The sequence below is a fragment of the Nicotiana sylvestris genome, chromosome 10, assembly GCF_000393655.2.
Source record: "Nicotiana sylvestris chromosome 10, ASM39365v2, whole genome shotgun sequence".
Taxonomy (NCBI): Eukaryota; Viridiplantae; Streptophyta; class Magnoliopsida; order Solanales; family Solanaceae; genus Nicotiana; species Nicotiana sylvestris.
This window is the reverse complement of record NC_091066.1, coordinates 60,077,807-60,105,577: the sequence shown is the minus strand read 5'-3', so window position 1 is coordinate 60,105,577 and position 27,771 is coordinate 60,077,807. Positions and strand designations below refer to the sequence as shown.

Sequence of the window (27,771 nt, the reverse complement as noted above, 5' to 3'; positions counted from 1 at the left end):
ATCTACTTCGATTGACCTCGAATTTTACACACAAGTCATAAATGACACAACGGACCTATTCAAACTTTCGAAATCGGGAACCGACCCCCATATCAATAAAGTCAACTCCCGATCAAACTTTCCAACCTTCTAACTTTCACCAATTTACGCCGAAACGACCTACGGACCTCATAATCAACATCCGGACATGCTCCTAGGTCTAAAATCACCATACAGAGCTATTGGAACTGTCAAAACTCCATTCCGGATTCGTCTACGCACAAGTCAAACTACAGTTAACTCTTTCAGCTTAAACCTCCAACTTAGGGACTATGTGTGCCATTTAACTCTGAAACTCACCCGAAACCAAAACCAAACACCCCGGCAACTCAGATAATCCAATATAACATAGCGGAGGCAATAAATAGGGATCGAGGCTAAAATACTCAAAACGACCGGCTGGGTCATTACATCCTCCCCCTCTTAAAATAAATGTTCGTCCTCGAACGAGTATAGAGACATACCTGAAGTAGTGAAAAGATGAGGATAACGGTTGTTGATACCCAATTTTTCCCTAAGTATTTTTTACACTCAAAATACTTTCAAAATGACATATATGTGCATACATAAACATGCCCAAGTATTTTGGTATTTTTCCCAAATTTTTAAAGACTTTCAAAACCAATTTATTGTCTATTTTAGTAGCGCAAAATCCATAATTATTCCCAAAATTATCATTTTGGTGAATAATTTATTTATTTCTCATATTTACACCAAAATATAATTAAGGTGATTTTTGCATATTTTTACAAATTTATTTGGTATTTAAAAGCTAAATTGCATGTAATTGCAATTATAGCCTATTTTACAATTAACAGCATTTCATAATTATTAAATTATTTTCAGTATTTTTAAATTAATACTTATACCTTATTAATTAGTTCAGTTCTTTTAATTTGTTTTAAAAATCATTTTAACTATTTGATATAAAATAAAAATGGAAAACTGGCTATTTGACATTTAGCCTCATCTCATTGCAATTATAGCCCATTCAGATTTGAATTTTAGCCCTCAATTTACCCAGTCCTAACCCCAATTAGATCGACCTATATTTTCAACCCGGTCCAGCTCCGAGTTAATCAAAGCCATTGATCAAATGAGATCAACGGCCCAGATTTGCTTGCCTTAATTAAATCCAATTACCCCCCAAGACCCTTCATTTCCATGAGATTCTCTATCTCTCTCTATATCGTCTCTCACTCTCCTTTCTCTCTAGAACCTTCTGGTTCTCTCTTCTTCTCCGATGAACTCACTGCCTCTCCGACCACCTATAGCCTCATCCCCTTCGACCACCAGTCGCCGTGAAACCTTACCTTATTGATTCCCTCTATCGGTGAGACCCCAGAAGCCTCCGCCATACAAGATGGTCACTGAAGGCTTGGTCTGGTTTGTCTCCGGCCTTTCTCCGATGGGTTTTGGTCGGATGGTGCTTTGGACACCATTATTGTTGAGTTGCACAGCCAGGTTTCTCTTATCTCTCACTAGTTTCTTACGAAACCCTAATCTCAACCCAAACCCCTTAAATCTCTGTGTTTTTAATGATTTTTAACTCACACCTTTATGTTTTACACTACTCTCTACTCGATTTTTACGATTGTTCAAGTTTTAAACGTTTTCGTTCCCTTTTTCAAACTAGGGTTTCTGAACCCCTTTTCGAAATCACTTTATCTTTCTGATTTTGAGTACTATATGTTTGTGTTTGTATTATTTGCTGGTTTGTGTGATCTTCTGGGTTGTTCTCCGAGTTCTATGCTTTAATTTTTGTTGTTAGGGTTCCAACCTTCTATTGTTTCTGTGATTTCTTGCTTAGGGTTCTCTGATTTGCATGCCTATTGTGTTTTATAGGTCTAATTGTTCATCATTTACCAAATATTCTGCTAATTTTTTGCATCTCTTCGAATCCCTGATTTGTATATGTTTTCCTTAGAAGTTTTACATTGATTTTTGAATCACTTCCTTATTCGTGAAATGCTATCCTTACTTAGTACTGATTCCCTGTGACTTTCAATTTCATCCGTGATTCTTTGAACAAATTTGTATGCACAATATGTTGTGCTTATACTTTCCTTACTTGAGATATTCTGTATTCAATCCTTATCACATGCATCATACTCTTACTACTCCTATTATGGATATATTAGTCTTGCAAATAATAATTTCCTTATTTGATACAATTTGTACCCGTTTGAACTATGACTCCCTAATTGAAGGGAGTCCGAGGCTTTAATTGATTCTAATAGGTATTATTTCCATAACTATGATCAGTCTATACGTGTTACCTTATTTTCCACTTGTTTTCAAAAACTATAAATAGTCTACCCTTTCTTTGGCATAAGACATGAACAATCACTGTTCTGAACTCTCTGTTACACACATAAGCATCTTCACTGCTCTCTATCTCTTATTTTTTCTACACATTCTCTCACTTCTACTGGTTACCCAGTCGGCTGAAAGCCAAGATTGAGTAGCTTGTTACTCTACTGCTGAATTGCTCTGCTTCTCTTGGTCTGCATACACTCCTGCTCTACTTCCCTGCACACCACTGCTCTATATTATCTTATTCTTGACTGGTATGTCTCATATTTGATTTACAGTTTCCAAAACAACATGTTTTTATGTGTATTGCACTTTCTCTTGTTTCTTTTTATGCTTCTACTTATGGTTCTGCTATTCTCATTGCAATTAGCATGCCTCTGTGTTAATTGATGTGTCTATCTTTCCCTTAATTCAGCATGCCTGCTACTTCCTTTATTTGTCTAATGCATGTTCTTCCTTACCCCAGTACAATTATCAGCATGTAACCCTGAACCTCTTTGGTAAAAATGTTGTCACTGCCTAAATTCTGAAATGCTTTTCTCTGATGACTATGTATGTGCAACTGTGCTCTTACATGTGAACTACTTGGCCCCATGCCCCCTATCCCCTGTTTGTGTTTGTTTCCCTAAACTATGTGTGATGTTTTGATTCTGAGATTGTCTTACTCATATCCTTACAAAAACTGTCATACTCTTCTATTTTTTCAAGAACTGATCTTGTATGGATCATATTAAACTGTTTTCTCCTATCAACTCAATATCTTTAAAAACTCTATCACACACTCTCACTACTCTTAGAGATTAGGTCCTACCCCCTTAGTGTAAGCATTGCTTGGGTACCTTTTGAGTGCTCACTGAAGTTTGATGCACAAGGCTGGTAATTCCACACTGCACTTGTTCAACATTTTAGTAAATGTTTGAGTGCTGGTATTGGTCAGGGGCCCAATGGGTCCCTAGGGAGCTTTGCCGCACCCAGACCATGGCTGTGAAACTCGAAAGATGTGAGACTGGAAGATTGGGCCTGGTTGAAGGCTCCCTATATAATAACTTCTTATTTTTCTTTATTATTGTAATTCAGCTATTATGGTTTGTAATAACTTGTAAACAACTGATTGGGGTTGAATAGTGCAATTGGGTGGGGTTATGCATGCTTAGTTTAAATAATGGGTAGAAAACATGCTTATAGGACTTTACTTACTTGTTTGTGCAATAGATATCATGTATAGGACATGCATCTCATATAGTAGTAATCTTGTTTAGACTCTTTACTTTCAGCTTGTTGTCATACTCATTTCGTAATCACGACTAGCTAATAACTAACGAATAACTATTAAAATAACTGGTGCATTCTCACTGGCATTTAGAGACCATGTTTTAGAACTTTTATGTGCATTAGACACCATGTTACTTAGGGTCTTTATTTTTGTCTGAGTTGCAATTTGCTGAACGCTTCGCCAATATGTTTAATCTAATAGTACAAATCTGGTTAACTGCGTTCTTTTAAAACTGGGATTAATATGCATGCTCACCTTTAAGATAAGTAGGCAATACATACGACGCCTAGGCAAGCTTTAGGCCCAATAAAAATCGATTAATCATGTTTTACCAATTTCAGACTACTCAGCCTCTTTTAACTTTCTGAACTCTGTTGCCTCTCTGAAGTTTGCTCTATTTTTCTACTAAAACTTCCGCCCTATTTTGAGATAATCTCAGAATCGTGCATCTGTTCTATCACGTTTTCCACTGGGTTATCTTTCCTGTCCAGAATCGTGCTACTTTTTCTACGACTTATCAGGATACTGCATCTTTAATGCCTCTACTATATTTTCAAAGGGTGTTTTAACAAGTCTGTCTATACTGCAGATTGCTCATGCTCGTTTAAGGTAGCCATGGCTGCGTTGACCTCTCCCCAGTCCTTGGCTGTGGGAGAGCAAAGTGTTCAAGCACCTAGGATCAACATTCCACCAAAAATGAATTATGCAGCAACTGTGACTAAAGAAAATGTGCGACAAATCCAACATACAGTTCTATGTCCAGTTAGTTTCGAACATGGAGAACCAATCGTAGAATTCACCACAGATGAGGTAAAAGAGTTTGTCATAGAGGAATGTTTACACCAAGCAGTTGTCATCAAATTCTCTTATGGAAAACCAGAACTTCACGACCTCAGAAGAATTTTTCCAAAACAGTTCGATGTGAAGGGATCGTGTAACATCGGGCAGCTGGAGTTTAGACATTTACTGGTACGATTCGATCTTTATAAAGATTATATAAACTTTGTTTCCAGATCTACTGGGCATATTAACTCAAAAGGAGATGAGTTCTTCTTCAGAACTTTTCCTTGGACGATTGGATTCGATCCAAGAATTGAGACTTCGAAGGTTGTGGTGTGGATCTCATTCCCAGATCTTCCACCCAATTATTTTGCAAAGAAATCTTTGATGTCAATTGCATCTGCAGTTGGAAAACCTCTAGCTATTGACAAGGCGACGAAAGATCGAACAAGGCCAAGTGCTGCGAGGGTTAAAGTGTTGCTAGATCCGCTGGATAAGCATCCCAAAAACGTCAAGATTTCCGTCGTTGACAAACTTTCTGGAAAATCTAATGATTTCCATCAAAAGGTTATGTATGATTACCTTCCAATGTATTGTACATGTTGTAAGCACCAAGGGCATGATGAAAATTCATGTCACTCGATGAAAGGGAGGAATAAAATTGCAAAGGAAAATATCGAGCAAAAAAGTCGAAATGATTTGGATGAGATTTCTACTGAACAACTTCAGGGTGATGCAAGGCAATTGTTGAATGCAATAAGAGATGCCAATCAGCTGCAAGAAAATGACAATGTGACTCAAATGCAGGGAGTGGTCGATGACACTTCACATACTCAGAATAAGACGAAAGGTAAGGCTACTGCTACAGGAAGTCTTGCGATCATCACAGGTCAAAGGCCTACTGGAAATTTAGGAGGACAATGGAAAGAGGTGAAGGATAATCATGTGAAGCCTGTCAATAATGAGAATTGTGTTCAAACAAAAACTGGGCATGAGAATATTTCTTTGAATGCTGTAACCAAGCAGAATCAGATGACAAATAATTTGGCATTGGTGGAGATCGAAAATGAGCAGCTAAACCAGGTTCAAACTTTGAACAGATTTGCAGTTCTAGAAATGGAACAAAGTGATGGTAATGTGGGAAATAATCTGTTGTGGATAGGAGAAACCTCTGCTGCAAAATATCGAATTAATATGGAGCCAAATGAGAATGTAGTTGCAGCAACAGATGTTACCAATCCAAGAACAACTCCTACTGTTCAGACAAATAGGTTATCAAAAGTGACAAAGCAGCTAAATCCAAATGCTACTGCTTTTACTCTTATTGATAAAGAGAATTTGAACCAGTGTCAGTCACAACAAGAATCTACTGCACAATGGGCTAATAAGGTTTTTGGAAGCAAGCTAGTTACCACTAATCAATCGTGTGAAGATATCCCGTCTCAGTCCATGGATACATATGGTATATCTGAACAGGTGAATGAGAAAGATAGGTTAGCTTTGACTAGAGGCAAACTATGGGAGGATCAAGCAGAAGAAGACTACGAAGAAGGTGAAATTCCAGATGGAATACATGGGGAAGATGAAGCTAACCATGAAGGAAATGAGGAGGAAGAGCAAAGGGTTAATGACAATACAACAAACATTGTCAATAATGAAAAGATAAGAAGCATGCAATTGGTAGGTTCTGAAGCCGTGGTTAGCCAGATGGAAAATATGGATGCACTTATGCAATGCCAAAAGGGATTAATAACAGATGAATTTATACCAATAGAAAATGCAGACATACAAGGTTTCGAGACAGTGGAAAAATGTCAAAGGGAACATATACCTGAAGGCAAATTTTGTGCCACAAGTGCTGTACCTGAAAACACTCTGGCTCATAACAGAGTAAATAACCTGTCTCCAGATAGAGTAAATACTCTGCCTTCAAACAGAGAAAACATCAAAATCACATCACTCCATATTGTAAACCGCATTGATGAGGGGGAACAAGGAATAAGCAAAACTACTGATAACCAAAAGACTGTTGGCAAGAACAGTGGGGTCAAGTCAATCAAGGATATTGCAGACAAGGCCATAATGCTTCATCTACCTTCACTTGATTTGGCAACGCCACTACATAAACAAGAAAAAGAAGAAGAAAACATGTTGGGAAATGGAAGGGATTTAGAAGAGGAATCAACTGCTCAAAATTTCCTCAATGTGGCAAGAAAAGGAGATCTCTCTCCGACTCAGATTGCAAAAGTAAAATCTGCGACAAAAGAAAAAAAAGGAAAACTCAACAGAAACAAAGTTGGCATGCCTACTGCTGGGATCCAAACTCGACGAGCTTTAACTAAATCAAATAATTTGTAATGGACGCAATTATTTGGAATATTAGATCCGTCAATATGCAGCAAGCCTTTGAGAGGCTAGTAACAATGCATAGACAACATCATTTCGATTTTGTTGGTCTCATGGAACCAATTCAGGATAATAAAAAGCTTGAATTGTACAGAAGAAAAATTGGATTATCTCAAGCTTTTTCAAACATTTCAAATAAGGTGTGGGCTTTCGTTGACGATCTGTATGAAGTCACAGTGCTATACGACATGGAGCAGCAAATGACGTTAAAAATGATTCATACAGAAACACACATTGTGCATATTATTACTTTGGTTTACGCCAAGTGTGATGCAATCGAAAAAATTGAACTTTGGGACTCATTGTACACAATGGCAACAATTATGGATATTCCTTGGCTTGTTGGTGGTGATTTCAACATCATATGGGACGAAGAGGAAAAGTTTGGGGGACTTCCGATGACTTTGAATGAAGTCAATGATTTCCGACATTGCATGAACACTTGTAATCTTTTTGATTTGGGCTTCAAAGGAAGTATATACACCTGGTGGAATGGAAAAGCAGAAGAATATTGCATTTTCAAGAGACTTGACAGATGTATGGCTAACATTGAATTTCAACAAATGTTCCCTGGAATAGAAATTACCCATCTGCCAAAAATTGGGTTCGACCATTGTCCCATGTTGTTAAAATGTGATCTTGAAACTATTGCGATAAAGAAATCCTTTAAGTTTCTTAACTTTTGGACAAAACATCCGACGTTCAAAGACGTGGTCAAGGCAAATTGGCAAGCCGATTTTGAAGCAAATCCTTTCACTTTATTCAACCATAAGATGAAAAGAGTGAAGAAAGAATTGTCAATCTGGAGCAAATCAACATATGGAGATATTTTTAAGAAGATTTCCAGTTTGGAAGAGGTCGTCACGGTTCACGAGGCACAATTTGAAATAAATCCAACTCGGGCAAATAGGGAAAGGCTTTGCAAAGTTCAAGCAGAACTTATCAAATTTCTTGCTCTTGAGGAGCAATTTTGGAAACAAAAGGCAGGGATGGCATGGTTTAATGATGGAGATAGAAACACAAAATTCTTCCACGCTCAAGTCAACGGGCAAAGGAAGAGATTGCAGCTACGAGGGATTCAAAACAGAGATGGAATCTGGATTGAAGACGCCAATCAAATGGCAGATGAAGCAGTTCACTACTTTACTGAGCAGTTCCATGAAGACAGAAGTCCATGTGATTTTGAAATTATAGATCATGTTCCAAAATTGGTAGGAACGGAGCAGAACATCCACTTGATGAGGCAGCCCACAAAAGAGGAGGTACAACAGACTACGATGGGTCTAAATGGAGAAAGTGCAGCTGGCCCCGATGGTTTCACAGGCGCTTTCTTTCATTCATGTTGGGATATCATTGGTGACGACGTCTTTAACATGGTTAAGAGTTTCTTCAATGGTCATGCGCTACCAAGATTTGTAACTCATACAAATCTAATTCTATTACCAAAGAAGAAAGAAGTGCAAACATTTTCAGATTTGCGTCCAATTAGCTTAAGTAATTTCATCAACAAAGTTATATCAAGGGTGATTCACGAAAGGCTAGTTAGTCTACTACCTACGCTCGTTTCTGATGAACAAGCTGGGTTTGTAAAAGGACGAAACATTGTTGAAAATGTGCTCCTCACTCAAGAGATAATCACTGATATTAGACTAAGAACGAAGGCCGAGCCAAATGTAGTGATTAAACTAGATACGACGAAAGCCTATGATCGTCTTTCTTGGTTATTCCTCCCTAAAGTCCTGAGGCAGATGGGTTTTTGTTAAACATTTATTGGCTTGGTGTATGGAATTGTGTCTAATAATTGGTACACCGTTCTCATCAATGGTCAACCACATGGTTTCTTCAAGTCTACTAGGGGCGTCAAGCAAGGAGATCCGCTTTCACCAACACTCTTTATTCTTGCAGCTGAGGCATTATCACGAGCTTTAAATGATTTGCACCTCAACCTCTATTTCTGTGGTTTTGGAATGCCAAAATGGAGTCAAAAAATAAACCATCTATCATACGCCGACGACACTATAATTTTTTCTTCATCAGGTGCTAAATCTTTGCAGTTGGTAATGGAAATTTTGGCAGCATATGAAAGAGCATCTGGACAGCAGATTAACAAGTCCAAATCAGCTGTATACATGCATGATGCTTCTCCTCAAGATGTGGTGAATAAGGTCCAAAGAATTACGGGTATTTCCAGGAAAGAATTCCCTTTCATTTACCTTGGATGCCCAATTTTTTACACTAGAAGGAAAATGGAAATTTATGAAGGTTTGATCAACAAAGTCACGGACAAATTGCAAGCATGGAAAGGAAAATTATTGTCCATTGGTGGTAGGGCGATTTTAATCAAACATGTGTTACAAAGAATGCCGATCCATCTACTATCGGCAATGAACCCCCCCTCCATTTGTCATTAACAAGTTACACAAGATTTTTGCACAATTCTTTTGGAGTAGTTCTATTGGTGGCAAAAGTAGGCACTGGGCATCATGGACTACTTTATGTCGACCTTATGAAGAAGGAGGAGCAGGTTTTCGATCACTACACGATGTTGCGAAAGCACTTTTCTCTAAGCTCTGGTGGAATTTCAGGACAAAGCCAACATTATAGAGCTCTTTCATGTCACAAAAATATTGCAAAAAATTAAATCCAATTGTTATACCTCGGAGATATGGATCACATGCTTGGAGAAAAATGCTGGAATGTCGGGACATTGTTGAACATCAAATTGGGTGGCGTACAAAAATGGGTTCATCACTTTTCTGGTTTGACAACTGGACGGGACTGGGAGCTTTATACTTTATAACTCCTCCTGAATTCTACATTGATGAATAGTTAATAATGTTTATGATGTTGTGGATAGAGGAGCTTGGGATGCAAACAAGTTAGCGAACATTCTGCCTGAGGAATATACTGTGCACATTCTAGACAATATCAAACCACCAGGGGAGCAACAATTACTTGACAAACCATACTGGTGTCTTGAGACAGGAGGTAATTTTTCAGTTAAATCAGCGTGGGAGTATTTGAGGCAGAGAAATGATACAGGGACAACATACAAAAAGATGTGGGTAAAGGGTTTACCATTCAAAATCTCGTTCTTTATGTGGAAAGTGTGGAGAGCGAAACTACCTCTAGACGACCATTTGAAGAAAATGGGATACTCCATGCCTTCGCGCTGCTGGTGCTGTGAGCAACAAGGGGAAGAAACCTTAGTGCATCTGTTCTTTACCTCGATTGCTGCCAACAAAGTTTGTTCATATTTCCTAATGAATGCTGGAATTAATCTGGAGAGTATGTCGATGCACCAGGCAATCGTGAAGTGCTGTACGCTCAAAGTGTTACCAAGATTGCAGCCAATTTTTCAAGCACTTCCGGCTATCATTTTATGGGAGTTGTGGAAGAGAAGAAACAACTACAAACACGGGGAAGCAGTAACGATTAGAAGGGTGATATATCAGGTGTCCACAACCATTCAATCACTTGTTAAACTAAGGAAACCTGGCTTGGCTAACGTTCCTCAAAACTGGCCACAACTTCTGTGCATGCTGGAACAGTACACGCCTCCATTAAAGGTTACTAAAATTTTATGGGAAATGCCACCACAAGGATGGATCAAAGTCAATTGCGATGGGGCATCGAGAGGAAATCCAGGAAAGAGCTCAATTGGTTACACACTTAGAGATGATGAAGGCAACATAAAGTATGATTGTGGAAAGTTAATACATGAAACAACAAACAACGAGGCAGAGGCTTTGGCAATTGTTTAAGCACTAAAATACTGTGAAGCGAAAGGATTCGTGCAAGTTATTTTGCAAACTGACTCGCTCCTCTTGAAGAATGCTATAGAAGGAATTTGGGCTATTCTGTGGGCATTGCAGAATATGTAGATGAAATCGCAAAGGCAATGTAAAGAATTCATGTGAAACTATCACATATCATGAGAGAAGAGAATTGCTTGGTAGACCATCTAGCGAATCAAGCACTTGACATGGGCAACATCGAAGCACAGTGTTTTCAAGAGCTGGATACAAAAGCCAGGAGAATTGTCAATAATGACAAATTACAATGTCCTTATCTAAGGGTGAAAGTTGCAAGACAATAAGGATGCAAGCGAGGAAGGAGATGGTTAAAACTGAAAGGTTACATTTTTCTAATAACTCAGCTTTCTGTTTTGCAGGAACAACTCCTTTTGACATGCCTTACATGTTGATAAGACTTCAAAGGGTGGTTTTAGCAAATACTGTTCATTTAATTAGAGAATCTACCATAAGCATGAAGGATTACGAGCAGGAAGGTCAAGGTTCTCATTACGCTAGCACACTGGAAGTGCACAACTACTTCAGAATTCCATTGAAATTGGTTTCTTGCAGAGAATCACAGCAAATACCCAATCCAAGTTACATTACTTTTCTCAATCTATTGGCACAACAATATGGACATTAATTCACTGAATGTACATATTTTGTTAGGGGCAGACTTGGTCGACAATTCTCGACGCCACTTGTTAAATATATGGTTTACTCGATGATTCAAATTGGTATGCAGTTAACAAAATTTTCACAGCTGGAGATATGCACTGTTACTACTCGGGGACATCAACCAATTCTGGGCTTCGATTCTTGTTCGATCTTTCCACACTTCTGCAGCAAAGCACACAGAACCAATCACGCGCACAGGGGATGCCTTATCTTCATTAACCTGTTTATTTCATTTGCAGGTGCAGTTTCTATATCTAGGCTCTATTATTTAATGGATTCCATTTTTGTGGTATTAGTGCAATGCACTCATCCCAAGGGGAGGAAGTTAAAGATAGAAAAAAGAATAGACTCAAAGGAAGGATTGCATATACAAAGATTTTCGGTTATGGACTTTTGCAATATTTCATTTGAACCCAAACATGGGTTTGGCAATTCAAGCAAATCCAGAAGAAAAATGGACATATGCAACAAATTATTGCACAACTTTGTGATCGATTCTATGGGCCATAGTAACGACACTAGCTGGTGTATCGCATTTGTCGATAACTACTCCTCTCCACAATGCTATCCACAAATAATTTCTTTGATACAATACTGGAGGTTATTTTCAAAAACATTGAAGCACTACTGCGATGATATGAGAGGCCAATGTGTTAAGAAACCACTATTGCACGGAATTCATACAAGGCAACATAACAACATGGAAGATCTTCAAAGTGCTACAAAAGGAATATGGTCATTTGCGCTACAAACTAAAGTATGGACTAAGCCAAAAATGTATAATGCAAATGCATATACATCCTCACATTACATGCTTTTTTAGTATGGAAATTGTACTACCAATGTTGAGTATTTACCTCAACACCGGTAATAGGACTTATGTGGCACTAAACTTTTATTTCTTTCATCGCTTAAGACCACCAGAAACTTTTATTAGTTGTAATATTTTTCTTTTTCTTCTGATTTTTATATATAAAAACTAGCCCTAGGCGCTTGCCTAGTGGATTGCCAAAAAAAAAAAGTGTTAGAGACGTGCTAACTACATGCTTACTTGTGGAGGGATTTGTGAGCCTCTTATTTGCCTTTGTATGTTTCCTTTATGTGTAGTCCTACTTGTTATGTATGTCGCCTAGCATTTTGTCCTTTAAACCTAAGTGTTCAGCCTAGTCCTTACCCTATAGGAATAGTGGTCCTAAATACCCTCTAGGACTTATAGGATGGGACGGGTACAACACGCAATAAGCTTTCGTGACCCAGTCACGTGTTTAAATACCTTAACGGGGTGGGAAGGGTAGAATATGGATATGATGACCGATGCGCTAATATCACGTGCGACCCCTTTTTTGAGGAGTGATTGCTGGATATTGCATTGAAGTGATCCATATTAATAATAAACCTAGGACCCCTTCCCTTTATTTGCTTGCATCTCTTCTTGTAAAACTTTTCAAATTCCTTTTTTCATAAATTTCTGCCCTCTCTACTTGTCTTCAAAAGTTTTCAACCTAATTGCAATGTTATATGCGAGTCCTTATTTGAGCCTTGAGTGTTTACTTGTAAAGTCACAATTGTAGCATGGCCGGGAACCACACTTGTGGATCCTGAGGGGTGCCTAACACCTTTCCCTCGGGATAATTTCTAGACCTTACCCTAATCTCTGGTCTCTTCATCTCAAACTCTTTCTTAAAGTTTCCTAATGCACTATAATCATTAGGTGGTGACTCTTCCACTTCTAAACCCAATTCTCGAAAGGGAATAGAGTTGTCCTCCCAATGTCGTATACCCGATTTCGACTCGTATAAAAAGGGGGCGTCGACAATGGCTATGCATATCATGATCGGTCTCCCAAGTCACCTCGTTGACTGGTTGAACCCTCTCCTGAATCTTCATTGAAGTGATATTCTTCGACCTCAACTTTCAGACTTGCTTGTCCAAAATGGCCACCGCCTCCTAAACATAAGATAAATTCTTGTACTGGATTAAGCTAAAATCCAACACAAGATATGGATCATCATGATACTTTCGAAGCATATAAACATGGAATATTGGATGAACTACAGCTAGACTAGGTGGTAGTGCAAGCTTGTAGGCCACTTCTCCAATCCTCTTAAGAATCTCACTTGGTCCGATATACCTCGAGCTCAGCTTGCCCTTCTTCCCGAACCTCATAACACCTTTATGGGCAAAACCCAGAGCAATCCGCTCCCTAACTATGCATGCAACGTCGCAAACCTTCCGATCAGCATAACTCTTCTATCTAGGTTGGGCTGTGCAAAGCCGATCTTGAATCAATTTAACCTTTTCCAAAGTTCCTGAACCAAGTATGTACCCAATAGCCTAGCCTTACCTGGATCAAACGACCCACTAGAGACCTACACCGCCTCCCATACAAAGCCTCATACGGAGCCATATGAATGCTCGACTAGTAGTTGTTGTTGTAGGCAAACTCCGCGAGTGGCAAGAACTGATCCCAAGAACCCCAAACGCCATATCCTCCAATATCTGAATAGTGCGCTCGGACTGTCCATCTGTCTGAGGGTGAAATGTTGTACTCAACTCCACCCATGTGCCTAACTCACGTTGTACGACCCTCTAGAACCGCGATGTGAACTGTGTATCCCGGTCAGAGATGATGGATCCCGGCACGTCATGAAGTCTACAATCTCGTGAATATAGACCTGAGCTAGCTGCTTTGAGAATAAGTAGTCACTACTGGAATGAAATAATCCGACTTGGTCAACCTATCCACAATCACCCATACTGATTCAAACCTCCTTTGAGTCCCTAGGAGAAAAAACAAAATCCATAGTAACCTGCTCCCATTTCCACTCTGGAATCTGTAGCCTCTAAAGCAATCCACCTGGCTGTTGATGCTCATACTTCACTAGCTGATAATTTAGGCACCGATCTACATACTCTACTATGTCCTTCTTCATGATCCTCCACCAATAGTGTTGCCTTAAGTCCTGATGCATCTTGGCGGCACCCGGATGAATGGAGTACTGCGAACTATGAGCCTCCTGAAGAATCAACTACCGTAATCCATCTACACTGGGCATACATAACCTGCCCTGCATCTATAACACACCGTCATCTCCAATAGTGACCTCCTTGGCATCGCCGTGCTGAACCGTGTCCTTGAGGACAAGCAGATGAGGGTCGTTATACTGACGCTCTCTAATACGATCATATAGAGAAGACCGAGAAATCATATAATCCAAAACCCTACACGACTTTGAAACATCCATCTAAGAAACATGGTGGCCAAGGCCTAAACATCTAATGCTAATATCGATATTTCAATTAGTTTTGACTCTTTTACTTTATTTTATCAAAAAAATAAAAGTACAAAAATATTTCTTCTTTTTAGTTGCTTTTAGTTTATATACCTTTCGTAAAACTAAAAAATATAAAAAATAGTACCTTATTTTTATCTGAAAATACCAAAAAATAGGTTTGTTTTAACGATTAGTCTTATTTTAATAGTTAGTTTATTTAAGTAAGATTAATTAGTAAATAAGGTAGGATTTTAGTCTTGTTCACGGAGAAAGAATAAAATTTGGGCTCAAACGACACATTTTTAGGCCTAATTTTCGGACCTAACCCATAACAGCCCAAGCCCAATACCCCTTAAACCATAGAGAAAGCTACAAAAACTAACCTAGACTAGACTTTATAAGGATCCGTTTTTTTACATGCTAGAGACCCTTCATCTTCCTAGCGAAGACAACCAAAAAACCCTAGGGACCTAAGCTCCTTCATCTTCTCCATAACAAAACACTAACAGACCTAGCACATCTAACACCAAAAAACCAGCCTCCGCTTCTCAACAACACCGACCCTCCATAGCAGCATACGCCACCAGCACGCACCAGCGTCAGCCATGCCCCACCTCTCTTCATCACCAAAGCAGCCGCATGCATCTTCTTCATCAGTACACACAGCCGCTGCTAGCCTCTAACTCGCCGGAAACAGTAGCTGGACCACCTGAAAATGACCACCATTTCCAAATCCAAAGTTCGAGCTCAAACCAGACCCCCCGAATCTCCTCTTGAAACCAAATGACCGGTCCACACTTTCAGAAAACGAGCAGCCGCCTCGTCACCAGCTTCCCGCCGCTAGGATGACCCTATGCTTCTTTCCACACCTCTTTACTGCTCAGCAACGCACACACACATACACACAAATACAAAAGACAAAGGAACGTACAAAACAAAAAAAGGATTAAAGGGGGAAGTCATGCACGAACATGGGGGATTGGACGAAAGAAAAGGAGTTAGAAAATTGAAAAGAAACAGCAAGGAGGAGCAAATACAGATCTGAAACTAAAAAAACAAAAAAGAACAAAAACAAAAATGGACAGAAGAGGGGAAAATAAAAAAATTACAGATTCATGTTTTTCATTTTTCAATTCTGTTTTCTTGGTGTTCAAGAATGAACTTTGGTTAAAATATGGGTTTGAATCCTTGCTTGGTTGAGTTCCGTCCGATTTTCAATTTTCCGATGCTAATTCGAGTTCTGTCCGCGGTTCGTTACATCTCGAGTTCAAAGTAGTGAAACAATCAATTGTACAGCTATATTGAGGTTCAACTCTTTCATCCTCTATTTGTTTTATGCAAGCTTGACATTAATTATTGGTTTGGTGATATGATCCCGTTGATTCTGTAATTGTTCTTCGTAGTTTTGAATTTGCTCACTTAGCTATATGCTCGTATGTTTACTCGAATTAGTTATAGCTGAACGTGATTTCATCACAGTATAGAAATTAGGTTGCTATTCATCAACTGAACTACGTCAAATTAGATTAAAGGGCTGGGGTGTGCATTTCATGTGACCCTGCCATAATTTTGAATAATAGTAATGAAATAAACATGTTATAAATCCAGGTGTGCATTTCATGTGACCCGACTTCAATTTCCAATAATGTTAAATAAAATAAATATGCCATGAACCACGGGTGCATTTTATATAGCATGGTTTACGATGTGTTTTCAAAAAACATAAGTGTATGACGATCATGAAATTTCCTAAAAACATTAAAAGCGGTTAGAAAGTTAAAAATTCACGTGGGTTTAAAATGTGTAAGCCAATATTAATAGTTAAGCGACCATGCTAAAACCATAAAACGCGGGAATGCCTAACACCTTCTCCCGAATTAACAGAATTTCTTACCCAGATTTCTATGTTCGCAGACCATAATTAGAGTCAAACATTCCTCGATTCAGGATTTTAAACCAGTGACTTGGGACACCATAAATATCCCAAGTGGTAACTCTGATTTTAATATAAATAAATCCCGTTTCGATTGTCACTTAAATTGGAAAAACTCTCTTATACCCCTTTCCGGGGTAGTAAAAAGGAGGTGTGACGGCTCTGGCGACTCTGTTGGGGACAAGAACCTAGAACTTCTGGTTCAGGGTTCAAGAATTCGAGCTTTTTAATATGATTTTATTTGGTTTTATTTTTTGTTAATATTACTATATTTTTGTGAACCTAATGTGCTAATTGTTGTTTATTTACCATTTCGATATTGTTTGAATTGTATTAAAATGCCTTCTTACGCCACCCCTATGAGTCTTCTAAAAATGATGCACACGTTCGTGTGGCCCACTTTTCTGTTTGAAGTTATACCAAATAGAACGAGGCTGGGCCAGCAACAAGGCCGGGTAGACTTTAATGCCCCCGGTATGTTGCCCCCTCTTCGGCTCGAGTTGTCCGCTCGGGTAAGCCAGGTCAAGAACACAACCCTAGGTTTTAAACCTAGAATAACATAGCCTCATGCAGGATTCTTAGTAGGAATGTTTGTTTGTATCACGTGCATTTGACTTAGGGGACTCAACACAGGGGTTGGGTCCATCTAGGACAGATGTACCTGAAAATAAAAGACCATCCTGATGCATCCTATGTGCTATATGTTGCATTTCCTCAAGGGTAAAAGGGTCATTTGGCATACCAATGAGGGTTGAGGATAAATGAAAAAAGGGGTGAAATGTAAAAAAATGAAGCAAGTAGGGCCCAGTTAAATTTTTCTTTCACATTTTTTTCCAAGAAAAAGAAAAACAACATGAAAAATCCAATTTTTTTTCACTTTCCCATCATTTTCAAAAAAAAAAAATCAAAAAAGGAAAAAGAAAAATCTAAAAAGAGTTTACGTGTTTCATCATTTTTCAAAACAAAAGTCATAAAACATATTTTCTCTAAATTAGTTGTTTTTTTTATTCTCGCCCGTATCCAATCTGCCCGAACTACGCATACCTGATTCTCGTCTTTCGGGCGTGATACGTAGGCAACCCACATAGGATCCGGTCTTCCTATTGAGTTTAGGTTCTTGGCTTCGCGGGGTCTTAGCCAAATCTTGCATTTTAAGCCACTTTTAGCCACATAGGTTAATTTTAGAAAAATAGTCACAATCATGTCTTGCATCTGTCCAACATGAAAGGTTATTGTCTCACATAGCGTTCTAGGTCTTTAACTTTATTTCATCTTAATTTTCTCATACATGTGTGGATTTACTTACCGGAATTTGAGCATGACAGACACCCCGGGACCATCCAGTCAGGATCGCTCATTCAGGTGTTGCTTAAAGAATTTTTTTTTATTTTTTATGTTTTGAGTCTGTTTTTCTTTTTATGTCGTCTTTTACCTTCTAGTTTTGTACAATAATATCGAGTCTTTTGTTATTGTACTTTCTATTTTGTATTTGAAAAGTGTGTTATAACTCAAAAATCCAAAAAAAGAGATTTTGCGTTTTATATTTTCGTTAGTAAGTTTTCTTTAGAATACTAATTCTAGAAATGAAAAAAAAAGAAATTATTTGAGGTGAGTTTCCTTAGGAATTAATATCTAGAACTCAAAACAAAAAAAAATTGCTTTTATATTTTTTTTAGTATATTAAGACTAAAAATTCAAAAAAAAAAAGAAGGAAATTTTCTTTTAGTACCTCTTCAAAAGTTTTCTTTAAGATATTAATTCCAAAAATCCAAAAATATTTTCTCAGGTTCTTCTTTGGGAAATTAATGAAAAAATGAATTAATTTTTTTTTACTAGAACTTTAGGACATTGTACATAGAAGAAAAAGGAAATAACATACTTTTTCTTTGGTTTATTTCAGTGTTTCTCCCTTATGTAATCAAACTAAAATCCAAAAATATCTTTTATCTTTTTCATTTCTTGGTTGGAGATCTTTCCTCAGGATATCAAACGAAAATTCAAAATATTTTTCTTTGGTTTATTCTTTAGATTTACTTCCTAAAAAAAGAATAAAAAAAATATTTTTCTCTTCTAGGGGTTTTCCTTAATAATTCCCATGTAAGGCCCCAGATTTTTTTTTCAAGTAACTTAAGATTTCGTCGTGCCAAGGTAGGCTAATTATTTTATTTTGTGTGCAAATGAGGATTCATGATATGATGGATATCAATTGGATATGTTAATAAGCGTATAAGTAGTATTAGAAGTGAATTGGGTCTAAGGAGAGGCCTAAGTCTAAGCCAAGTTGGAAAATTTCATAATAGGCGAAAGTTGTAAATGAGTGCGCACAAGACCTCATTTTGAACAATCATATCTCCAGTTATATAGGGAATTGTGTGATGTAATACCTATCATATTAAAGCCCTTTAAGTCTAGTTTCCAACGCAACAAACCGTTTGTCATTTGGAGGTATATATAGAAAGTTATGACCATTTTACTGAGCCTGCATCACTAGCGCGCCCATGTGCGCGATCGCGCTAGTGGACACGCATATTGCGAAGCTTTCTGCCTTCGTCGTGCTACTTTAGCGTGACCAGGTGCGTGATCGCGCTAGTGGAAGGCTTTTAAATACACCTAAGGACCGGAAATAAGAGAATTTGAGACATTTCTCAAGCTTAGGGTTTCCTTTACACCCCCAACTCGACCAAGGCATCCAATTGCACACCTAAGGTGAGTTTTTAAGTGTGTTTTCATGGTGATTTCACTTCTCAATCACTAGTTACAATATGATTTTGATTGGATTTCTTCAAAAATCTCAAGAACACCCCAAAGTTGTCTTTCAAGATTTGGTCTACAAGAGGTAATCTTTTACCCTTAGACTTACATATATGGAGTTATTATGGAAATATGAGTATGAATTAAGTGTGGTAACTCATGGGATGGTGATTGGAAGCTATAGGTGTCTAACCTAGGTTGTGTTGGTGTGGTAGAGATTGTGAGATGGGTTATTGAGGTATGATTCTTGGGGTAATAGTATTATGTATACATGCATGTACAAATTAGGTTTGTGGGAAGATTGATAAATATAAATAAGTAAAGATTGGGTTGGGGAATGAAGGAAGTCTTGTAAAAGTAAAATCAAGATGCTCAACTAGTGTTTGATAAAATGCTCAAATGAGCTGAAACCATGAATACCTTCCTAATTTGTGTTCAATTTTGTTATGTCTCAAGTAGATTGGGATTGCTAGAATTTTCGGAACGTCGTAGTAATTTAAGGAAAGATTAAACTAGGTATGTATGGCTAAAACCCCGTCTTTTAGAAATTGAGCTTTCATGGTGCCCACGTAAATATTGTAAGTTCGAAACGTGATTGATGCAGTACTTGCTTTTGGTAATATTTAGCGAATTAATGTTGTGAAAATGTATGTGGTAGGTACATATTCATATATTTAATGTGTGATTCTTGGTAAATGAGGATATGTGAAGAATGTGAACTATGTGCTAAAATGCCTAGGTTTAAAGTCTAGTTTAAATTGAAAATGTTATGCCAATACTATATGAAATCCTCTATGTATGAAGATGTTTGAAGTAATCAAACGAATTTGGGAAATAGAGTGTGGCCAATGTACTGAGAACTTGAATTATAATTGTACCTGGTGATGCCTATGACATGAGAAAATATGAAACAGATTATGAAATGAGCCTCGACTTTGCTTTCCATAAATGACTCCAATAATAAAGTGTCCTAAAGGCTTTGTACACAATTTATGCCATAAGTGGTTGTCCGAGATAATGTTTTGCCTTATGAGTACATCTAATGTGATCCGGGTTGTTACATACTTCGATGTTGAAATTGTATATTGTCATGATTGAAAAACAGTAATTTAAGAACAATTGGTGTAATTGTTTGCTTATGCCTTTGATGTGTGTTTTATTGCGGTATGCTGTGTCCTCTCCTTTTTGGAAGAATCCGTTGTGTTTAAAGTTCCAATGTTAATAAACTTGAGGTGTATGATTTCTGAAATATTGCATATGCCCATTATTCATGATTCCTCTTATGTGTACTTGACATCTTGAATTGAATGGCTTGTTGTTGAAATTGATATTGATGTGAAACATGTGGAAATAATGTGAAATGTGGGAGAGAAGAGATTGAATTATGAAATATGGCCTAGTGCCAAGTATGAGGTGATAATTGTGGCACCAGGTGCCTATTAAATGATATATGTGAAATAAAGATTGAAATGAGATGACTAATGAGAAAGGAACAATGTCTTGGTAAGACGGCCTAGCCGATCGGGCCGTGATCAGACACCATGCCGCACACATGGTGGTATTGTGCTGATATTGAACTCCGAAAATTGAGAATGAGATTGTGATTGAGGTACATGTCTCAAATGAGGCGACCTAGCCGATCGGGTCGTGATCGGACTCCACTCAAGAAAGCGGTGGTATTATGAATGATGATGAACAATATCAAGTGACTGAACTAATGTCATGGAAATTATGTGAAAGATTACATGGTTCGTTTTTTTGATGATGTGGTGATTGTTAAAGCTCTTAATTAACCTTTATGATTTCCTTATTCTTGTTTGTTAGTTCTTTCTAATGAGAAGGTGTTTATGATTTCTTGTTCTGGTATGATAGTTCTTTCTAACTAGATGGTGTTTAGTTATACATACTAGTGCTATTCGATGGAACTAACGTCCCTTTTGCCGTGGGCGCTACGTCTTTAAATGGATGTAGGTATTTCTATAGCAGGCAATGTTGGTCGCAGCTAGAGTCGCATCATCCTTTCAGCTGACTTGGTGAGCCCCACTTCATTTCGGGGTCCTGATTCATCTGTTTATCATGTACTTTGTATTTGAGGTATAGCTGGAGCCTTGTTACCGGCATTTCCATATTACATTACTCTTTAGTTATGTTTAGAGGCTCCGTAGACAGGTTGTGGGTAGTGCCGGGTATTGGATTTAAAATAGAAATATTGATGTTTGCTAAAGATTTATAAAACTTGTAATACTTTGATAATTATGACTTAAGTTGCTAATGGAAATGAAATGGGAAGTTGTTAATGAAATACTTACTAATTCTGAACAATGGAGTCCATCTCCTATTTAATTATGAGTTGGCTTGGGTAGAATGAAACCTAACAGGATTGCTCAGTCGGGTTTACTCGGTTGAGCGCCGGTCGTGCTCTTCGGATTTTGGGGCGTGACATCCCATAGAGTATTTGTTTCAAAAAAAAAAGAGAAAGAGAAAAAATATATACGAGCTTGAGTTTAGAATAGGTTATAGAACATTAATTCTAGAAAATTCATAAAAAAAGTGATTTGCTTCTTTTATTTCTCTTTTCTCATCAGAGTAGTCATTAAGGTAGAAAAAAAAAAAAAAAAAAGAAAAGAGAACGTTAGTTTGTTTACTTTATTCCCGATCTTCCCGAACTACGCAAAGATCTTATTCATGCAGCGTCATGATACGTAGGCAACCTACATAGGGTTCGATCGAATTTATTTTTATTAAAAGAAAAAGGATAAAAGAATGAAACAAAAAAAAAAGAGAAAAAAGAGTTGAAATTATGGGATGTGAGAAATGAGAGAAAAGAAAAGAGTGATAACTAGAAGAAAAAAGAGGAAGGAAAATGAGCAAGCCAAGAAATGCCAAAAAAGAAAAGAAAAGAGAAGATTGAAATGAACAAATTGGGATGATGCCAAGTGACCTTGTGACCCTCGAAGTCATTTTTGGACTGTTAATTGTTGCTAGGTGCATTGCACACAATGTGATATTTGCATTTGTTATATGCCCTAACGCTAACTTGATGACCTCATTTTGTTCCTTTTTGTTATCTCCATTGAGCAGAAGGGTGGTTGGTTTGTGGTTCTTAAGGTAACTCATCCATACAACACAAGGCCAAAGAGCAAGGTAGCCATGACTAGCAAAGACCTGGACACAAGAGTTGTTGACCCGTTGATGGAGTTTGTGGAGTTGGAGTCTAAATTGAAAGGGGAGGTCCAAATGTTGAAACAACAGATGGCAGAAATATATCAATCTTGGATCAAGGGGCATCCTCTACATTCATTTCCCACTAACTACACTGAAAACCCTCCAACTATCCCACCACTATCACAAATCCAGATTTCCACTGCTGCTAATATCTCCCCACAACCTTTTCACACACCATCCCCCAGAACCACCTCGTATCCCGCTTCTTTGACCACTCATGTTTTGGTAGCTCATCCACCTGCTACCTTTGCTCGATCCTCTAATGAGACTGTGTTCAAAGTCCCCGATTCCAAACACTATGCTTCAGAACCAACTTTCAAAGTCTCGGATCCATTCTCTCACGCTCCTTATTTTGAGCCTCCCGGTGAAACTGAAAAGCCTGCTAAAACAGTGGAGCAAGATGAGATATCCAGGAAGGTGAAAATCTTAGAGAAGTCTCTAAAAAACATGCAAGGGATAGGGAGCCAGATAAGCATGTCTTACAAAGACTTGTGTTTGTTTCCTGACGTCCAACTTCTTGCTGGGTTTAAGATGCCAAAGTTTGATTTGTATGATGGGCACAGAGATCTTGTGGCCCATTTGAGAGGTTACTGCAGTAAGATGAGAGGTGCCGGTGGGAAAGACAAATTATTGATGGCGTATTTCAGTCAGAGTCTGAGTGGGGCAGCTCTATAGTGGTACACCCGCCAAGCCGTTAGCAGGTGGTACACATGGGACGATATGGCTCAGGTCTTTGCCCGGCACTTTCAGCACAATATAGAAATTGTCCCGAATCGCATGTCCTTAATCAAGATGGAAAAGAATCCTAATGAAAGCTTTAGGGAATACGGGCTCAGATGGAAAGAGCAAGCTGCTAGAGTCAATCCCCCAATGGAAGAAAAAGAGATGGTCGAGTACTTTATTCATGCTCAAGAGCCAACTTACTTTGGGCATTTGATCTCGGCTGTGGGTAGGCCTTTTAATGATGTGGTAAAAATGGGAGAAATGGTAGAAGATGGGCTGAAGTCGAGCAAAAACATGAGCTATTCTGCTTTAAAAGCCACATCACAAGTAATTTAGAACGACACAAGAAGCTTGCTGGGTCAGAAGGAACATGATGATGTTGCCATGGTTTTCTCAGGATCAGGACATGATTCAACGGGTCCGCCGCACCAATATACTCAACCTCAACCCCAACCCCAAACCTATCCTCGAACTCCATATAATCCATTTTAGTATTATCCTCCGAACAATGTCCGGTCATCTGTCCAACCACCGGGTCACTCCTCATGGCGAGCGCCAGTACCGCATAATGTACTCTTGCCTTCACAACATTTTTGAGCACCCAACAACCCTAGAAAATAGGGGCAGGGAAAGGTAAAGAAATAGTTTCACGCCAATCGGGGAGTCCTACACAAGCTTGTTTTAAAAGTTAAAGCACTTTTGCTTGATTGAGCCACTCCTTGGCTATACTCCAGACCCATATGCAAAAGGTTTTGATCCTACTGTACGATGCATGTATCACTCTAACGTCCAAGGGCATAACATTGAAAATTATCGTGCTTTGAAAAGTGAAATAGAAAGAATGATTCAAGAAGGGGTAATTGTGATCAAGGACAGTGACAAGGAGCATGCAAATCCTCTTGGAAACTTGCTGACTGAAGTTAATGATATTGAAGTTGGTAATGGTCTTGGCAATATTGATGTGGAACCCAATGGCTAAGATGTCGTACTTGGTAATTGGAAAGACGCTCCATTTTTTGGTTAGCTGGGGAGGAGTTTTGGTGGTTTATTTTATTGTCATTTCTGTTATTTGGGTTATTTTTAGGGTTGTAATCCGGATATTATCTTGTGACTCAAACCCTTATATCCTTTTATTTTGCCTAGTTTGTTTAGTCGTAGTAGCTCATTTAGTGTTGTCTGGTTTTGTTCCAGGGTTGTAACCCTAGTTTATTTTACTTGTTTTGTTGTTCAAACCCTTTTACCGTCTATCTAATGCAATTTCCTGTTTTATGTTATTTTTAGTCAGTTTGTTTAGCTCTCTTTTCCTTTTAGTCTTTTCATGTTGATTCTAGTGACATGACATGGACGCGTAATTCTCAGCCTAGTCTTAAAAGTTAGTTTAGTCATGAAGCCATGCACCAATTTTGAAGATGATAGGGACATTTGAGGAAAATAAGTAAAGGCATTTTGAGATCACTTAAAGCCCGAATTGTGTGAACTAGAGCAGATAGAACATAAAAATACTTCGAAAGATGGTACAAGGTTTTAGGCAATGGCATGAAAAATTGCCTTTTGCTTTGCTGGGTTACCGCAGTACTGTTCGTACTTTAGTAGGTGCAACTCCTTATTTGTTGGTATATGGTATTGAAGCAGTGATACCCATAGAAGTTGAAATTCCATCCCTTCGGATTGTTACTGAAGTTGAAATTGATGATGATGAGTAGGTCAAAACCCGTTTGGAGCAATTAAGTCTGATTGACGAAAAAGACTGGCGGCAGTGTGTCATGGTCAATTGTATCAGAAGAGAATGGCAAGAGCATACAACAAGAAGGCGCGTCCCCAGAAATTTGAAGTGGGTCAACAAGTATTGAAACGCATTCTGCCGCATCGGGCTGAAGCTAAAGGCAAGTTTGCCCTAAATTGGCGGGGGTCGTGTTGGTAACAAGAGTGTTTTCCAACGTTGCTTTGTATTTAACATATGTAGAAGGTAAATGTATGTATATGGCTATCAATTTTGATGCAGTCAAAAGATATTATGTATGATTTCTTTGGTTTGTTTAACTGTGTTGCTTGTATTTGGCATGCTTTGAAGATTGGAATGACGAAGACATTTTATTCCGCTATCTAAACACTTTATCCTTTGTTACCCCTTTGAGCCTTATTTATTTTCTTTCGTATCCCTCTTTTGGAATCAGAAGCAGAGTTTAGAAATACGGATACAAAATAAATAAAAAAAAAGAGAAAAGAGGAAAAGAGAAGAGAAAAAGAGAACGAAGAAAGTGGGAAAAGAGTAAAGAAAAGAAAATAAAAGAAAAGAAAATAAAAGAAAAGAAAATAAAAGAAAAGAAAAGCAAAGAAAAAAAAGAGAAAAGAAAAAAAAGATAAAAGCGCAAAAAAACTAAGCAATTCATGTGTCGTGAACTACGTTCGACCTGATTCCTTTTAAGGATACGTAGGCAGCCTCATGGTTCGGTCCCATCAAAATAAAAATTCAAAAGTCCACAAGCAAAGAAACTGGGGAAGAAGTTGTGATTGTTGTAAGAGATCTGATTCCAAAAGTTGTCATTTTGAGCCTTTTAAGCTGTTTTGAGCCTCTATGATGCCCTTTCTTTCTAATCCTATCCAAAAGCCAACATTAGGTCCAAAGAAAGATCTTCCGATCAATCTTTGAGTAGTTCCAAGTCAAGCGAGTTAGGGGTATGATTCACATCAGGGGCAACATTCCGTTCTACACAAGGAAAACAAAAATGAGAGAGTCTTATCACTGAAAACCTTCACAGGCACTATAAGGCGACGGTAAGTTGAGAGAAAGAATAAAATGAGAGAGGCTTGATGGTGAAAACCTTTCGGGCACTACAAGTTGAATAAGGATCGTGAATCAGATTGGAAAATCGGAGAATTGAATCCCAGTTTTACGGTGTAGGGGTACAAAAAGAGTTGAACATCAGACTTGCTTGACGAATTAGGCCACTTAATCCAAATGTGCATGTCATGGTCATTAGAGTTGGTATCCACATCTGATAAGTTTCTACTTTGTACTTTTCTTGTTAGGAATCATCTCTTTCCATTGTCATTTACTCTGTTCCTTTTGTCTTGTTTACGTCCTCTTCATGTGTCTGTTTGGTCAGAACAAGTGAGAAGTGATTTCAAAATTTGCTACCAGCTTTCCAATTGCACAAATGGAGTCTGGCTAGCACATCAAAGTGACATAAGTCAATAAAGAGTAGTAGGCGCACTAAGTTGGCAACAATCAACATGTTTTGGGATTCATGTAAAATACAACAGTTCGGTATAGGTAAATTCATGAGCAAAATGCAACAGATAGAAGGTATTGAGTTTGAATGAATCAGAGGTATTGTCTATGATAAGGGTGACAGAGAAAGTGGTTAGTCAATAAACAAGCAATGTCTTTCAAGTTGAAATCAAAGTTATCATGGCAAGTGAAGGAGCAATCGCCCTCAAAGTCAAGGCCACAAACCAACCACCATACAAGTTTTCTTTGTCTGAAACAGGGATGAAAGCTATATTCATATCAAAGCTTGGAAGCTTGAATTTTTTAGGTGTAATGCCCCAGTTCTGCTTACGTAAAGGCTATTGAGAAGATCACACATCACCCCTAGGAGACGTACTTCCTAGCCTGGGTCTTTCAAATTATGTTTTGTTAGGAGATGCACTTCCAACATTGAGTTTTCCCCTAGGAGACGCACTTCCTGGTTTGAATCATTTAAGTTTTACCCGTTAGGAGACGCAGTTCCTATCTTGGGTCTTTCAAGTTATATTTTTGTTTAAGGAGACACACTTCCTAAATTGAGATTTTACCACTAGGAGACGCACTTCCTATTTGGTTCATTTGAGTTCATTCCTAGGGGATGCACTTCCTAGTTTGAGTCATTGAAATTTTTACCCTAGGAGATGCACTTCCTAGTCTGGGTCTTTCAAGTTATATTTTATTTTAGGAGATGCACTTCCTAAATTGAGATTTTACCCCTAGGAGACGCACTTCCTAGTTTGGGTCATTTAAGTTCATTCATGGGAGACACACTTCCTAGCTTGAGTCATTGAAGTTTCACCCCTAGGAGATGCACTTCCTAAATGGATAGTTCATTCCTAGGAGATGCACTTTCTAGTTTGGAGTCATTGAAGTTTCACCCTTAGGAGACACACTTCCCCGTCTGGGTATTTCAGGTTATATTTTTGTTTGAGGAGACGCACTTCCTACATTAAGATTTTACCTTTAAGATACGCACTTCCTAGTTTGAGTCATTGAAGTTTCACCCCTAGGAGACACACTTCCTAGTCTAGATCTTTCAGGATACACTTTTAGGAGACGCACTTCCTAAATTGAGATTTCACCCCTAGGAGACGCACTTCCTAGTCTAGGTTTTACAGGATATACTTTCAGGAGACGCACTTCCTAAATTGAGATTTTACCCCTAGGAGACGTACTTCCTAGTGTGAGTCATACATGTTTTACCCCTAGGAGACGCATTTCCTAGTATGAGTCATACAAGTTTTACCCCTAGGAGACGCACTTTCTAGTTTGGTTCATTCAAGTTTCAACCTTAGGAGACGCACTTCCTAGTTTGGTTCATTCAA

General features: G+C 38.3%; 1 protein-coding gene across 1 annotated transcript; it reads left to right on the top strand.

Moving 5' to 3' along the window:
* The first annotated feature begins 22,398 nt into the window (after positions 1-22,398).
* Positions 22,399-23,148, top strand: LOC138879405 (uncharacterized). Its single transcript, XM_070159015.1, has one exon. It carries the CDS (start codon positions 22,399-22,401, stop codon positions 23,146-23,148), a length of 750 nt encoding a protein of 249 aa, XP_070015116.1.
* Positions 23,149-27,771: the final 4,623 nt, after the last annotated feature.